At 35.1% G+C, this 13,925-nt stretch overlaps 1 protein-coding gene and 1 long non-coding RNA gene across 2 annotated transcripts in view; one reads left to right on the plus strand and one right to left on the minus strand.

Annotated features, from left to right (window-relative positions):
• The first annotated feature begins 1,372 nt into the window (after nt 1-1,372).
• On the plus strand, nt 1,373-12,808 carry LOC118664534. Its single transcript, XR_004970353.1, has 2 exons — nt 1,373-1,508; nt 12,199-12,808. It is a non-coding gene; the product is annotated as an uncharacterized LOC118664534 (long non-coding RNA).
• NAALAD2 (N-acetylated alpha-linked acidic dipeptidase 2) overlaps nt 5,240-13,925 on the minus strand; it is a 40,118-nt gene continuing 31,432 nt past the window's right edge. The window contains exons 16-19 of the mRNA XM_036324718.1: nt 13,129-13,393; nt 10,973-11,054; nt 10,730-10,822; nt 5,240-5,658 (exon numbers count right to left, since the gene is read on the minus strand). Of these exons, the coding sequence (XP_036180611.1) occupies nt 5,469-5,658; nt 10,730-10,822; nt 10,973-11,054; nt 13,129-13,393 (630 nt within the window). The 3' untranslated portion in view covers nt 5,240-5,468. The remainder of the gene's footprint in view (nt 5,659-10,729; nt 10,823-10,972; nt 11,055-13,128; nt 13,394-13,925) is intronic.

Here is a 13,925-nt window from a genome sequence, read left to right on the forward strand (position 1 = left end):
AGTGTTTTTGTTTCATTACAAATTACTTGCATCTAGAACTCATATTTGGTACTTGATTTGATTCTGTTGCTTATATAATTTCTTGTCCTCAGTTCTAAAATGGAAAAACTAAGTCCGTCTTGTTTTTAGGTTTTGTTATCATTTTGGGGGGTTTATGGCTTTTTTTTGTTGTGTGTTGTATTTCCCCCCCCATATATTTTCATTGCTGGTTTGTTGGGTAGTTGGGAAGTTGGTTTTTTACCTGATTGCTTTCTTACTGTCCAGTTATCTTACAGCTTAAACTCATCTGGAATTGCTGCATGGCCTGCCTTCTTAAGTAAGGGTAGGCGCACAGGGTTGTATATGTGTGGCATTATCCTTCAAATAGTGGGCTTCCAACATTTTCTTCTGTGTAGTTATTGTTTGATGTTAAGTTTTTATGTAGTTCTTAGTTGTGAGTAATTCATTCAAGAACAGTTTTTCTGAACAGCATATTTTTTTTTAATGTATTTTACTCATTTTTTACAGAGAGGAAGGGAGAGAGATAGAGAGTTAGAAACATCGATGAGAGAGAAACATCGATCAGCCGCCTTCTGCACATCTCCCACTGGGGATGTGCCCGCAACCCAGGCACATGCCCTTGACCGGAATCAAACCTAGGACCCTTCAGTCCGCAGGCCAACGCTCTATCCACTGAGCCAAACCGGTTTCGGCCTGAACAGCATATTTTTAAATGCTAATTAATGACATTTTAGTTTTCTAATTTACAAGGTCATTTAATGTCTATTAAAATGAAATAAAACTTCCAGCCTTAAACATTTTTATATTAAAGATGGTGTCGAAATAACCTGCCATTCATTTTTGATTAAGCTATTTATTGTCCACATAATTGGATTAGATTGTCTTTTTTAAGGCTGATACTTTGAGTAAAAGTACTGGTGGTAAGCCTGGGAACAGGGAAACCTCTCTCCTCGAAAAATGGGTCTGTTAATGCCTTTTTAAAGTGCTTATCCTTTCCTTCACAATGCTTATTTCAGTTTGCAGTTCCATACTTCATATTTTATTTATTTCTATGATTAATTTGTCAGTGTCTGTATCTTCTCATAAACTGCATATAACTTTGTGTTCTCATAAACTGCATATAACTTTGTTTGTGTTTGGGCCAATCATCCTCATGTTTTAATATTTGGCATGTTGGTTGGCTTTTGTAAATACCAAGACATACAGGTCTTGTGATGGCTCAGTCACTGTCTAAGGCAGGGGTGGGCAAACTTTTTGACTCGAGGGCCACAACGGGTTCTTAAACTGGACCGGAGGGCCGGAACAAAAGCATGGCTGGAGTGTTTGTGTGAACTAATATAAATTCAAAGTAAACATCATTACATAAAAGGGTACGGTCTTTTTTTTTTTTTTTTTTTAGTTTTATTCATTTCAAATGGGCCGGATTCGGCCCGCGGGCCGTAGTTTGCCCACGGCTGGTCTAAGGACTTCAGTGAATATGAACTTGATCCTCATGACAACCCTATCAGGTAGGTTCTATTACTATATAATAGGAGAGAGAACTGATTTATGGCACAGGTTGAATAACTTGACCTAAGTCAAAATGAGTGAGTTGTGGAGTAGAGAATTCAAACTCGGGCATCCTGGCTTTGTGTTCTGTGCTGTTATGTCTGTCATTTGAATTAATAGGTTCCTTAAAACATTGGCACATGTCAAGGAAAATTAGTAACACTGTGTTTAGTCACCAGGACCACAATTTTAGTTTCCTATATTTTGTTAGAAAATAAATTTATAAAATATGTAGTCCTTTTGCATGGATGGTTTTGGTTATAACAATAAACTCATCATTTGTGATTTGGCAACTCTTAGGGTCTCTAGTCAAAAGCAATTGAAAAAAAATTTTTTTCCATTATCATTCTTATAGTGATATGTATTTTGTGTGTAACTCATAGATGGGAATTCATATCTACATGTTAAATAAGATGTAATGAAATAACATCAACTTACCTTTGTTTTAGCCATTAATATGAATTTAGAGTGCAACATAAGAAACAGAAGATTGTAAACCTAGGGACAGATAGCGAAGGATCATTTGCATTTTTTGCTTTTGTCTTCTAGGCCAGGTCAGTGGTTATCAAAGTATCAGATCTAGATCAGCAGTATCAGCATCTTAGAATCTGTGACAAATGCTAATTTTTTTCTTTAACATCAGACCTCCTGAATCCAAACCAGGGTGATGTCCCAAAAATTTGCAGCATATTTTGTGTTTCATTGTGACATACAATAAAGTTTGAAAAACACTAGCAGCATTAGTCTAATTAGGCTTGCTTTTATTTTTTTTTTTACTTTATGAACTTACATATTTTGTTATTAACCTCTTATCAGATAATATAGTTTACAAAAGTATTTTTTTTCTCCCATTTTGTAGGTTGCCTTTTAAATGTTTCTTTTACTGTGCAAAAGTTTTAAATTTTATTGTAGTCCCATTTGTTGGTTTTTCCTTACGTTATTTGCGCTTTAGTTGTCATATCTAATAAATTCTTGCCAATACCCATGCTAAGAAACTGCTTCTCAACGTTTCCTTCTAGGAGTTTTATAGTATCGGGTCTTATGTTTAAGTCTTTGATTAATTTTGAATTTTTGTGTGTGGTGTAAGATAGGGATCCAATTTCATTGCTCTGCATGAGTTTATCCAGTTTTCCCAGCACGATTTTCCCAAAGTACTCTTTCCCCATGGGATGCTCTTTGCTCCCTTGTCAAATATTAGTTGACCATGTAAGCAGGGATTAGTTCTGAACTGTACTCTTTCATTTGTCTGTGTCTATTTTTCTCACTAGTACCATACTGTTTTTATTGCTGTAGCTTTGTCACACACAAAGTGTGGTACCTCCAGCTTCATTATTTCTCAGGATTGGTTTGGCTCTTTGGGGTCTTTTGGGGTTCCATACAAATTTAACAATTGTTTTTTTTTTCTATTTGGTGAAAAATGCCATTGGTATTTTGATGGGGGGTCCATCGAATATATAGATGACTTTGGGTTGTATGACATTATAGTAGCATTCTTCCAGTCCATAAGCATGGGATATCTTTGCAAATTTTTGTTTGTGTCTTTGATTTTGTTCAGCAAAGTTATGTAGTTTTTGTTATAAAGATTTTTCACTTTCTTGGTTGAGTTTAGTCCTAGGTATTTTAATTGTTTTTTGATGTTGTGAATAAGATCGTTTTATTTCTTTTTCAGATGTTTCATCTTTAGTGTATTGAGATGACACTGATTTCTGTATGTTGATTTTGTATTTAGTAATTTTTACTAAAATTATTTTCAACAGTCTTTTGGTTGAGATAATGTGTTTAAAATCTCATTATATGTAAATAATGACAGGTTTACTTCCTTTTCTATTTAGATGCCTTTTATTTCATTGTATTGCTTAACTGCTATTGCTAGTACTTCCGATGCTATATTGAATCAGGGTAGTGGGAGTGGGCATCCTTGTCCTGTTCTTGATGTTAGAAAAAAAGCTTTGTTTTTTTTCCATTGAGTGTTATGTTAGCCCATTTTTGGCCTTTATTGTGTTGAAGTGTTTCTTCCATATGCAATTTCCTGAGGGTTTTAACCATTTAAAAAATGTTACATTTTGTCAAATGCTTTTTGCATCTGTTCAGATAGGCGATGTTTATCCTTCATTTTATTCATATACTGTTACATTGATTTGCATATGTAAAACTGTTTGTCATTATAGATATGAATCCCATTTGGTCATGGTGTATAATCCTTTTTATTTGTTCACGAATTTGGTTTGCTGATATTTTGTTGAGAATTCTTATATCTCTATCCATCAGGGATATTGATCTATAGTTTTTTTTATGATATTCTCAAGTGCTGCGCTCAATAAGTTTGGAAGTATTTCCTCTTCCTCAGATTTTTTGAAGAGTTTGAGAAGGATTGGTATTAATTCTTTGTGTGTTTGGTAGACTTCACCAGGAAGCCGCCTCTCCTGGAGTTTTCTGTGGAGGGAGGTTTTTGATTGCTCAATCTCTTTACCCATTTCTAGGCTGTTCAGGTTTTCTATTTTGGGGGGATTCAATATTGTTAGGTTGTGTTTCTAGAATTTTATTCATCTCTTCTAGGTTATCTAATTAGCATATAATTTTTCATAATAGTCTCTTTTGGTCCTATGTATTCTGTAGAATCAATTGTGTCTTTTCATTTCTAATTTTGAGTCTTGCTAGAGACTCATCAACTTTTATCTTTACAATGAATCAGCTTTCCGTTTCATTGATCCTTTGTATTTTTTTTCTGATCCCTATTTCATTCATTTCCACTCTGATCGTTATTTCCTTCCTTCTGCTAACTTTGAGGTTAATTTGTTATTTTTTCTGGTTCCTTGAGATATAAAATTAGATTGTTGAGATCTCTGATTTCTTAAAATATATATATATTTTACTGTTTTTTTACAGAGAGGAAGGGAGCGGGATAGAGAGTTAGAAACATCGATGAGAGAGAAACATCGATCAGCTGCCTCCTGCACACCTCCTACTGGGGATGTGCCCACAACCGAGGTACATGCCCTTGTCCGGAATTGAACCTGGGACCTTTCAGTCTGCAGGCCGACGCTCTATCCACTGAGCCAAAACGGTTAGGGCTCTCTGATTTCTTAATAAATGCATTTATCACTTTTAACTTTGTTTTAGGAACTGCTTTTGCTGAATCCCATTATTTTTTATGTTATTATGGGAAATCAGTGAGATACCCAGGAAATGTTTATCCTTAAACTAAGTACGCCCACTGTTTGATTGTTTTGTTGGTTAGCAAGCAAAGGTACCAGGGGAATTTTCTCTTGCAGTCAAACTTTGAGTGGTCACTTCTTATTGTAGTTAGTGTGCCTGCCTATAAGGGCTTTTTAAATTTTTATTCTCAACTCTTTTTGGCTAATTGAACATCCAAGCTTGTTGAAGCTTTAGTCAGTTTACCCATAATTCTGGGTCAGTAGTTTCTGCATAAAAGTTTACTGGTGCTGATATAGTTTTATTTAGAGGAGGCAAAATATGAAGATTTGTGGCAATGATCTTTTTTTTACCTATCACACTTATTATTCAGTAGAGGTGAAGCTATTTAAAGTATATTTAATTTTTCTCTTTAGTAAATACCTAGAAGTGGAATTTTAGAGTCATAAAGTAAGTAAGTATATGTTTAACTTACAAGAAACTGACAAAATTGTTTTTCGAAAGTGGTTATACCATTTTAAATTTCTACCAGACTGTCTGAGAGTTCAAAGTTCCATGCCATTTTTTATTTTAGGGAATATTCAGTTATTTTGTCTCTTTCTGCCGCATGAGTGGAGTTATGCATTTTTAAAGAACCAGAACACACTTTGCCGATGAACAAGGTGGAAGTCTAAAATCAAACATGACATGAAAAGAAAGATGAAACACGGATTTTATCCTCAGACTTCCAGTAATACTTTTAATGGATGGCCACTTGGCTGACCTTACTATACCACTTCTTTCAGTGTTTCTGCTGCTGCTTGAATTGTAAAGGCTGCAATAGAAATGTGTTTCTTTACTTCTGCCCAGGCTGAACGTGGGTCTGCTTTATTTTCAATATCAAACATAGCATCATAGATCCCAGGAAATGATTCTCCAGCATATTTGTTGTGCCTGCTTGGAGCAAAGATGATGTGCCTATTAGGAAAAAAAAACGTAAGACAGGTTGAGCTGAAAACTATACAAATATATCTTATATGCCTTTTTTAAAATGTTCCCTTTTGTTAGATCACACATTAAGTAATCTTTCTCTCCTGGCATTCACTATTATTCCTCCAAAATGAAGACATATAATTGATTTGAGACACTTATGTAACAGTGTAATTTTAAGCAAAGAAAGGAGCTAAGAGCTGTCTCGTAAATCATATCATGTTACCAACCCATATGGTTGGAATGGACTAGGTTCTTTTAAGTATGTGCATTAGTTGTCTAACTGCCTAGACTGCCACAGTGCTAGAAGGTATGTTTTATGGGTATGTATGTATGTATATATATACATACATACACATATATATATACACATACATACACACACACACACATACATTTTATGGGTATATTTAGTGAGACAGGAGATCGAAAACGGTAATTTATCTTTGTGTTGCCCATTTTAGAGTTTCAACAAGAATGACAGTTGTTCCCAGTACTCTTCAGCCATTAAAAAGCAATACTGAAGAAGCTTGTTATTCCCAAAATATCATAGATGGTAAGGATAATGAAGCCCATTCTACAAAGATAAAACTGTTATATATGGGTTGCCCGCAAAGATAGTTAAGTTCTCATATGAAGGAAAGTTTTGAAATAGATTTCCAACTTCATCTCAGTAGCTCAAGCTACATATTTAATGAAAGTTTCATCAGAAATTCTGTCCAACACTAAAATCTGAGTTTCTTTAAACTATATGAGAATACTGTATGAAAAAATATGGAACTGTATTAAGTCAGTGTTAATGATCAAAGATAAATTTATAAGGTTAATTACTTAGATTTCCAAAAGTACATCAGGTTTTATCACTCTTGGCTTTTAAGTCTTGCTATGGTTTCAAATGGCTCTTGTTTACTAAAATGAGTGTAAGTGCTACACTGCAAGCATTGAAATAGTGACCTATATACAAGTTGAGGTATTAAAGATACGGGTCATAGATAGTCCTCAGTATACTTGCCTTCTTCTGGAGAATTGTGAAGGGAGAGTGTAGTAAAACATTACTGACAGAGGAATCAAACCTTGTTTGAATCATCGACCTGGCATCTAATACCTCTGTTGTCTTTGGCAAATTATCTAACTTCTCTAAACTTGCCCCATAGGTGTAAAGATTTACTCTTAGCAACTTTCAAATATGCAATACAGTATTTTTAACTACAGTCATCATGCTGTACATTACATTCCCATGACTTAAGTTTGTAACTGCGAGTTTGTAACATTTGACCACCTTCACCCATATGGCACATCCCCCACCCTCCTGTTCCCTGTATCTACGAGCTTATTTGTGTGTGTGTGTGTGTGTTGTTTTGTTTTAATTCAATATATATGTGAGATCATATGGTATTGTCTGTGTCTGATGTATTTCTGTTCCATTGATTTATGTGTGTTTTTCTGCCAATGCCATTCTGTTTTGATTGTAGGATAGTTTGATATCAGGGTGTGTGACACATCTTTGTTCTTTTTTCTTAGGATTGCTTTGGCTATGCGGGGTCTTTTGGTCCCATACAAGTTGAGCACTTTTTGTTCTATTTCTGTGAAAAAATGCCATTGGGGTTTTGATAAATATTGCATTTTGTATATTGCTTTAGGGAATATGGACATTTTAATGATGCTAAATCTTCCCATCCATGAGCATGAACTATTTATTTGAGTCATCTTTAATTTCCTTCAGTATTTTATAGTTTTCATTGTACAGGTCTTTTACCTCCATTCTTAAATTTATTCCTAGTGTTTTGTTTATTGCAGCTATAAATTGGATTGTTTTCTTCATTTCTAATAGTTCATTGTTTGTATATAGAAACACAAGTTTTTGTATATTGATTTTTTTTTTACCCTGCAGTATTAATGAATTTATTAGTCCTAACAGGTTTTGGTAGTCTTCGGGATTTTCTATAGTATGTTGAAGAATAAAAGTGGCGTGAATGGCCATCTTTGTCTTATTCCTGAAAAGCTTTCAGCTTTTCACCACTCAGTATGTGATAGCAGACTTGTTTATATATAGCCTTTTGTTATGTTGAGAGTTTTTATCCTAAATGGATGTTGAATTTTGTGAAATCCTTTTTCTGCATCTATTGAAATACGACATTTATCCTTTTAATGTGGTGTATCACATTGATTTGCATATAGTAAACCACCCTGACATCGCTGGAATAAATACCACTTGATCACGGTGTGTATTTCTTTGAACGTACTTTCGTATTTCATTTCCTAATTATTTTGCTGAGAATTTTTGTACCTATGTTCATCAGGATATTAGCCTCTAAATTTTTTTTCTTCTGATGTCCTTGTCTGGTTTTGGTGTCAGGATAGTGCTGAATTCATAAAATGAGTTTGAAAAGATTGATATGTATTCTTTGATTTCTAGATTGGCCTATTGTTCAGTAGCATGTTTTTTAATCTCCACATATTTGTGAACTTTCCAGTTTTCTCTTGTAATTGATTTCTAGTGTCATGCCATTGTGGTTGGGAAATTTGCTTGATATGATTTTAGATGTGTAAAACTTGTTTTGTGGCCTAATATAAATCATCTATCCTTAAGAATGTTGAAAAAAAAATGTATGTGCACTTAAGAAAAATGTGTTTTCTGTTGCTTTTGGATGGAATATTTTATATATATCACTTAAGGCTGATTTTGTCTGTTAATCTATCCATCCAAGTAAGTATGGTCTTGAAATCTCCGATATATATATATATATATATATATATATATATATATATATATATACACATATATATATATATGCTCCTATATTGAGTGCATGTATGTATATATTTAGTTATTTATTCTTGAAGTCTGTCTTGGCTGATATAAGTAGAGCTACTCTGTTTCCTTTTGGTTTCCACATGTATGGTGTATCTTTTTCCATAAGTTTCAGTTTGTGTGAGTCCTTCTCAAGTGAGTCTTTTGATTGGAAAGTTCACGTTTAAAGTAAATATTGGTATGCACTCATTGCTATTGCTTTGCTGGCTGTTATCAGTTCTCTGTTGCTTCTCTTGTGGTTTGATGACTGTTGGTATGTTTAGCTTTCTTTCTCATTATCCTTGTGTATATACTGTAGGTTTTGCTTTGTGACTGCCATGAGGCTAACATACAATAATTTATACTTTTATAAAAATGTATTTACTCTCCCACCAAACACAGATTTTATGGGGTTTTTTGTTTTATCCTCGTCCAAGGATATGTTTGATTTTTAGAGAGAAAAACATCGATGTTAGTTGCCTCCCATACATGCCTGACCGGGGATCAAATCCGCAACCTTTTGGTGTATGGGACAGCGCTCAAACCAACTGAGCCAGTCATTATGTTTTTGATGTCATATTTTACTACTTTTTTCATCTGTAAAAATGGGCCATGAGACACACAAGAGACTCTGGAGCACAGAAGAAAAGCATAAAGACAGCATCAGCCATCCAGCATGTCTGATATGGTTTACAGTTAACCCTTAGATGTGTGTTTAGTTGGAAACCTACCCCTCAGGCTGTAGTTGATAAACTTATAGGCCTCTTTCACTGGAATACTGTGCTCCTGGGCCTCATGCAGTGAGGGTGGGAGCTATTTAAGACATGCCAGCATAAGCCCCACTAGCCATCAGAGCCAGGCAAGGTAGAGTTGCCCCTGGGCAGTAGCTACACAAATTGTGCCAGACAAAGGGTATACCCTCCTTTCTGGGAGAAACCACTAAGCTGGAGTGAGGCAGAAGGAGAGCACAAATATTGCTTCCACCAGCTTCCATCCCTGAGAGCAACTCCATATGCTTTCTCAGAAAGACTGGGGTGTGTAGTAACTTGTAGGTGGTGACCTCTAGAACCAAACCTTCCAGACTGTTCCCTGGGCAACAGCTATAAAAACCAGGACACGAGATACTGGTGCTTTGCAGCTCCAGAGAGGGAGAACTTAAACATGGTGCCTGCCAGTAAGAGGAGGAAAAATGGCACCTATCATTTAGAATCAGAAACTCCATATTCTAGTTCACAACACATATGTAAGTGACTTCCAGGGTGTTTTCATCTGAATTAAGATGGTGAAAACTATTCTATAAGGCTGTTTATCATTAAATAACATATTCACTATGTTGCCTTTCTTACAGATATTAGGATTAGTATTAACATTTAACTAATCCTAATAGTAAACACAGGATTTTCAAGTCTAGCTCTGCTACATACTAAGTATAACTTGGGCAAATTATTCTTTAAGCTTCAGGTTCCCCCAGAGGTAAATGGAGATTATAGTTGCTTTCACCCCCATAGGCTTGCAGATTTAAGGTATATAGAGGATTTAGGTCACAGAGACACTCAGTAAATGGCTGCTATTTTTATAAAATCATAAATAATATGAACTTAATGTTTGTTTGATACCAATGAAATAGCCATTAGTTAAGTGTTTGCAATATATCATTTTAATCCTTTATAAGCAAAAATTCTAGGTGGAAAAATAGGCAATTCGTTCAGGGGAAACATGAAAATCATCTTCAAAAGCCTAAAATGTTAAATAAAAGTAAATCTAGATTTAATCTATTTGATTTTGGAGAAACTTGAAGAGGTAATAAGCACCCCGTCCACCACCAGAAGGTTCCAGTAGCAGCTGGATGTCCAGATACAGGCACACCTTGGAGACTTCGCAAGTTCCATTCCAGACCACCAAAGCAGAGAGCTTTGCAGTCTTTTTTATAAATTGAAGGCAAAACCCTCTACCAGCAAAAAGGGCAAAATGTTTGAAGCTCAATACAATGAGGTTTGCCTGTATCTGAAATCCTATAGAAAAGATTTCTGCAGAATATTGAACCATATGAGTTGGGAAATCCCCTTTAAGATGCTATGACTTTGTTGCGAAGAGTTCTTTTTTAACTATCATGATTTACATCTACAGCAGAGCAGTAAACAACATGAAATTATACTGATTTGCATCAACTTTTTCATGTTCCTCTCGATACACGTATTTACCTTCCACTCACGTGATGGCAATAGTTGAAAGCAGTGTCCTTTAATGGAACACCTGCTGCTTCCTTACCTGTAGAACTTCCTCCCAGGTAAACCAAGGGGATCGATGAATGCTCTTTCCAGGAGCATCAGCTGGTCATTCACAATTCGCACTGCCATGGGACTTGGAGAACAAGAAACAGATCATTACACTCCTACCAGGGAGCCATATTTAAAAATATTAAATAAGGATAAGGCTGACCATAATTTGAGTAGCAGTGATTTAGCGCTGAATGCTTTAAAATAGCAGGGGGACTTTACATTGGAAACTTACTTGTTAAGATCCACTTCTGTAAGTCTTCTGTGGAAATCTGAAGCAGCCTCTGAGAAGTTTTGTACAGCAGAAAATAAGGCGTCTTTCCAAAGAAGAAAAGCAAGAGGGAAATAAGTATAAGCGCTTCATCTTTCAGAGGTTCGCTTTCCTGCCCTCCCATTCCAGGTTGAGATGACTGAATAATATTGAAACCATTTTTATACCGAGCCTCTGGCAGAGCCATGGAAATTGTTTAAAGTATTGTGACAAAGTGTCAGACAGAAAATGGCTAAATTGGTTCTTAAGAAAATAACTTTAAAGAATCTAGGGCATATATAATTCACACTGCTACTAAGGACAGTAAGCCCTCACTTCACATCATTGATAGGTACTCTAACTTTAAGCAAGACAACATATAATGAAACCAGTTTTACCATAGGCTAATTGATAAAAACTAGACTTAAGGTCCACAGGCATTTATGCTTTAATGAAACAGCATTATTAGAGGACCTACTGTGTAGTACATTCAGTTTAAGTATAGTCAATATAAAAACAAGGTTTATTTAAGCCCTAGATATTCTATAAACTTTCATTTTTGTTGCTGTTTTAAACCATGTATAAATCTAATAGATACGGGCACTAAGGACAAAGGGTTGAAGAAATTTCAAAAGCATAGAAATCAAGATAGATAAGAACTGAATGTGTTTCTGGGATTTAGTGACACAGGTGAATGAAACTTTGGCAAGAGCAATTTCACTACAATAGTAGGAACATGAAGACAGTGCAGTGGTTTGGTTAATGGGAGGTAAAGAACTGGAGGTGAGGAGTGTAAATCATCCATTTCTTAAGACATTTGAGGGACTATTTTTTTTCCTGGCACTAAATGAAAAATTTTGATTGTGAAGTAGGGCACATCAGGAGAGGAAATGTTTTTAAGATAGAAGAGATTATAATAATGTTTAACATTGATAAAGAATCACTAATATGAGATGGAAAATTTGGAAATATGGGGAGGAAGGTATTAATTAAGGACTAGGTCCTAGCTGTATGGTTTCTCTTATCAATTTGACTTACACAAGTTGATAAAAGATAATTTGCCAAGAGGAAATCCGGGCATTTAGGTAGAGAACTGGATGCTGGATAGCCATGGACCTATGGATATCCATCTTGCTGTAGGCCCTGCTATGTCTATATTTTGTCTCTTATGTCTAAACACAGTTTTCTGTCTTTGCTTCATTTATTTCTAGATCTTAGTACCTGCTGCTCATCAGAACTTTCTGAAGAATACTAATTCTTATGTAATAATATTCAAAAGTCATTACTGACCTTTGTGCTCCTAAGGTAGTACTTTCTGTGTATCTTTATAATAACTTGTCCCTTGCATTTTGTCTTCTTCCCCACATGAGACTTTAAGCTCTGAGGACAATGTCTTAAACATCCATATGTAGTCCAGGCAATAATAATACTTGGTACACAATAGGCATTCAGTACAAATTTGATAATTACATTATATACTCATATATACTCTCAGCATAATAAACCAGTAATAATAGGTAACATTTATGAGCATTAAGTGTCAGTCACCATTGTTTCTGTGTCAACTGAATCTCCACAGCAATCTTGGAAACATCGTATATTGTTTTACCATTTCACTCATAGGAAAATTGACAACACACAGGGTTCAAGTAACTTTCCCAAGGTCACACAGTGAATAAATAGTAGAGCCAATATATGAACCACACCAATGCTACTACACTGTTTCATCCATGTTTTGTAGAACAGCAACCACAAAATGGCCAGATGGACAATGAAAAAATGCTTAAAACTGTAAAAAAAAAAAAAAAAAAAATCCCCCATGTAGACAAACATTAAAAGACATATGCAGTAATAATTATGTATGTAGTGGAATTGGTTTTCTCTACTTTCCAATATTTGTTTGATGGTGTACTGCATCTATATATTAGTCTTATAACAGGGAAAGCCCAACATTTGTAGCACAACCTTTAGCAAAATGGATTCAGCCTATAAATACCAAATTAAATCAGTCTTTACTAGATGTTAAATTTTTTTTTCCTAGAAGCCACAACTAATAAGTGAGGCAGGGATAAACTCTAGGATGATACAAAATATCTTAAACCTCTTATAGATTATAGAATACCTGCTCAGTCATTTCTTACCAAATGATACGCCATGGTCTTTCAACTGTTGGTCGTGTTTCTTGGATAAATTGTAGATACTTGTTGCATAGTTTTTCAAAGCTTTTGCATAGTCTTGAATATTGAAAGGAATGATTTGAGAGTCTGCAAGCTCATAAACCAGTGCGCCTCGTAATTGAGCCACAGAGAGCTGTTTTTTAAACGTAGGGTCATAAAAATTTTCTACCAATTCAAACGTCTCATAAATTGTATGGTATACCGGGTAGCTGCTGTACTTCTCTGTTTTCTAAAGAAAGGTTGGGGGTGGGGGTGGGAGGGGAGACCAAGTACAAACATTATATATTCAAATTGATTGCAGAAAATACAGCTATATGGCACTCTGAGTTTTATTGTAATGAAGCAAAAAAGTTACCATTCATTATATAATTCATGCAATCTTCATTCAAAATACTGCTTGGAAATTCTCCTTATTGTATTTCTGATAAGATTAAGGAGTTCATACTCCAGTTGCAAAGGAGCACACTTGACAGTTGGGAATGAAAGGTACTGGGCAGTTTAAGCTCCTTCCCTGTCTCCACAAACAGTGCATAACCAAATGCCATTTACCCTGTTTAAGTATTACCAAAATATTTTTTTTTATTTCTTAGGTCTTCCTTAACTTTAGTTTTTAGATATCTTCATTGCTATCAGGCTGTCATTTTCACTGCTTTTAGTTATCACTAAAAGGAATATCCTTCTGTCTAGTTGGTTTTAATCTGCATTGTCTTAGTAACTAGGTAACATTGTTCAGAATGATGACAGAGTATAAAAATGAAAGG

The sequence above is a fragment of the Myotis myotis genome, unplaced genomic scaffold, assembly GCF_014108235.1.
Source record: "Myotis myotis isolate mMyoMyo1 unplaced genomic scaffold, mMyoMyo1.p scaffold_m19_p_10, whole genome shotgun sequence".
Classification (NCBI taxonomy): domain Eukaryota; kingdom Metazoa; phylum Chordata; class Mammalia; order Chiroptera; family Vespertilionidae; genus Myotis; species Myotis myotis.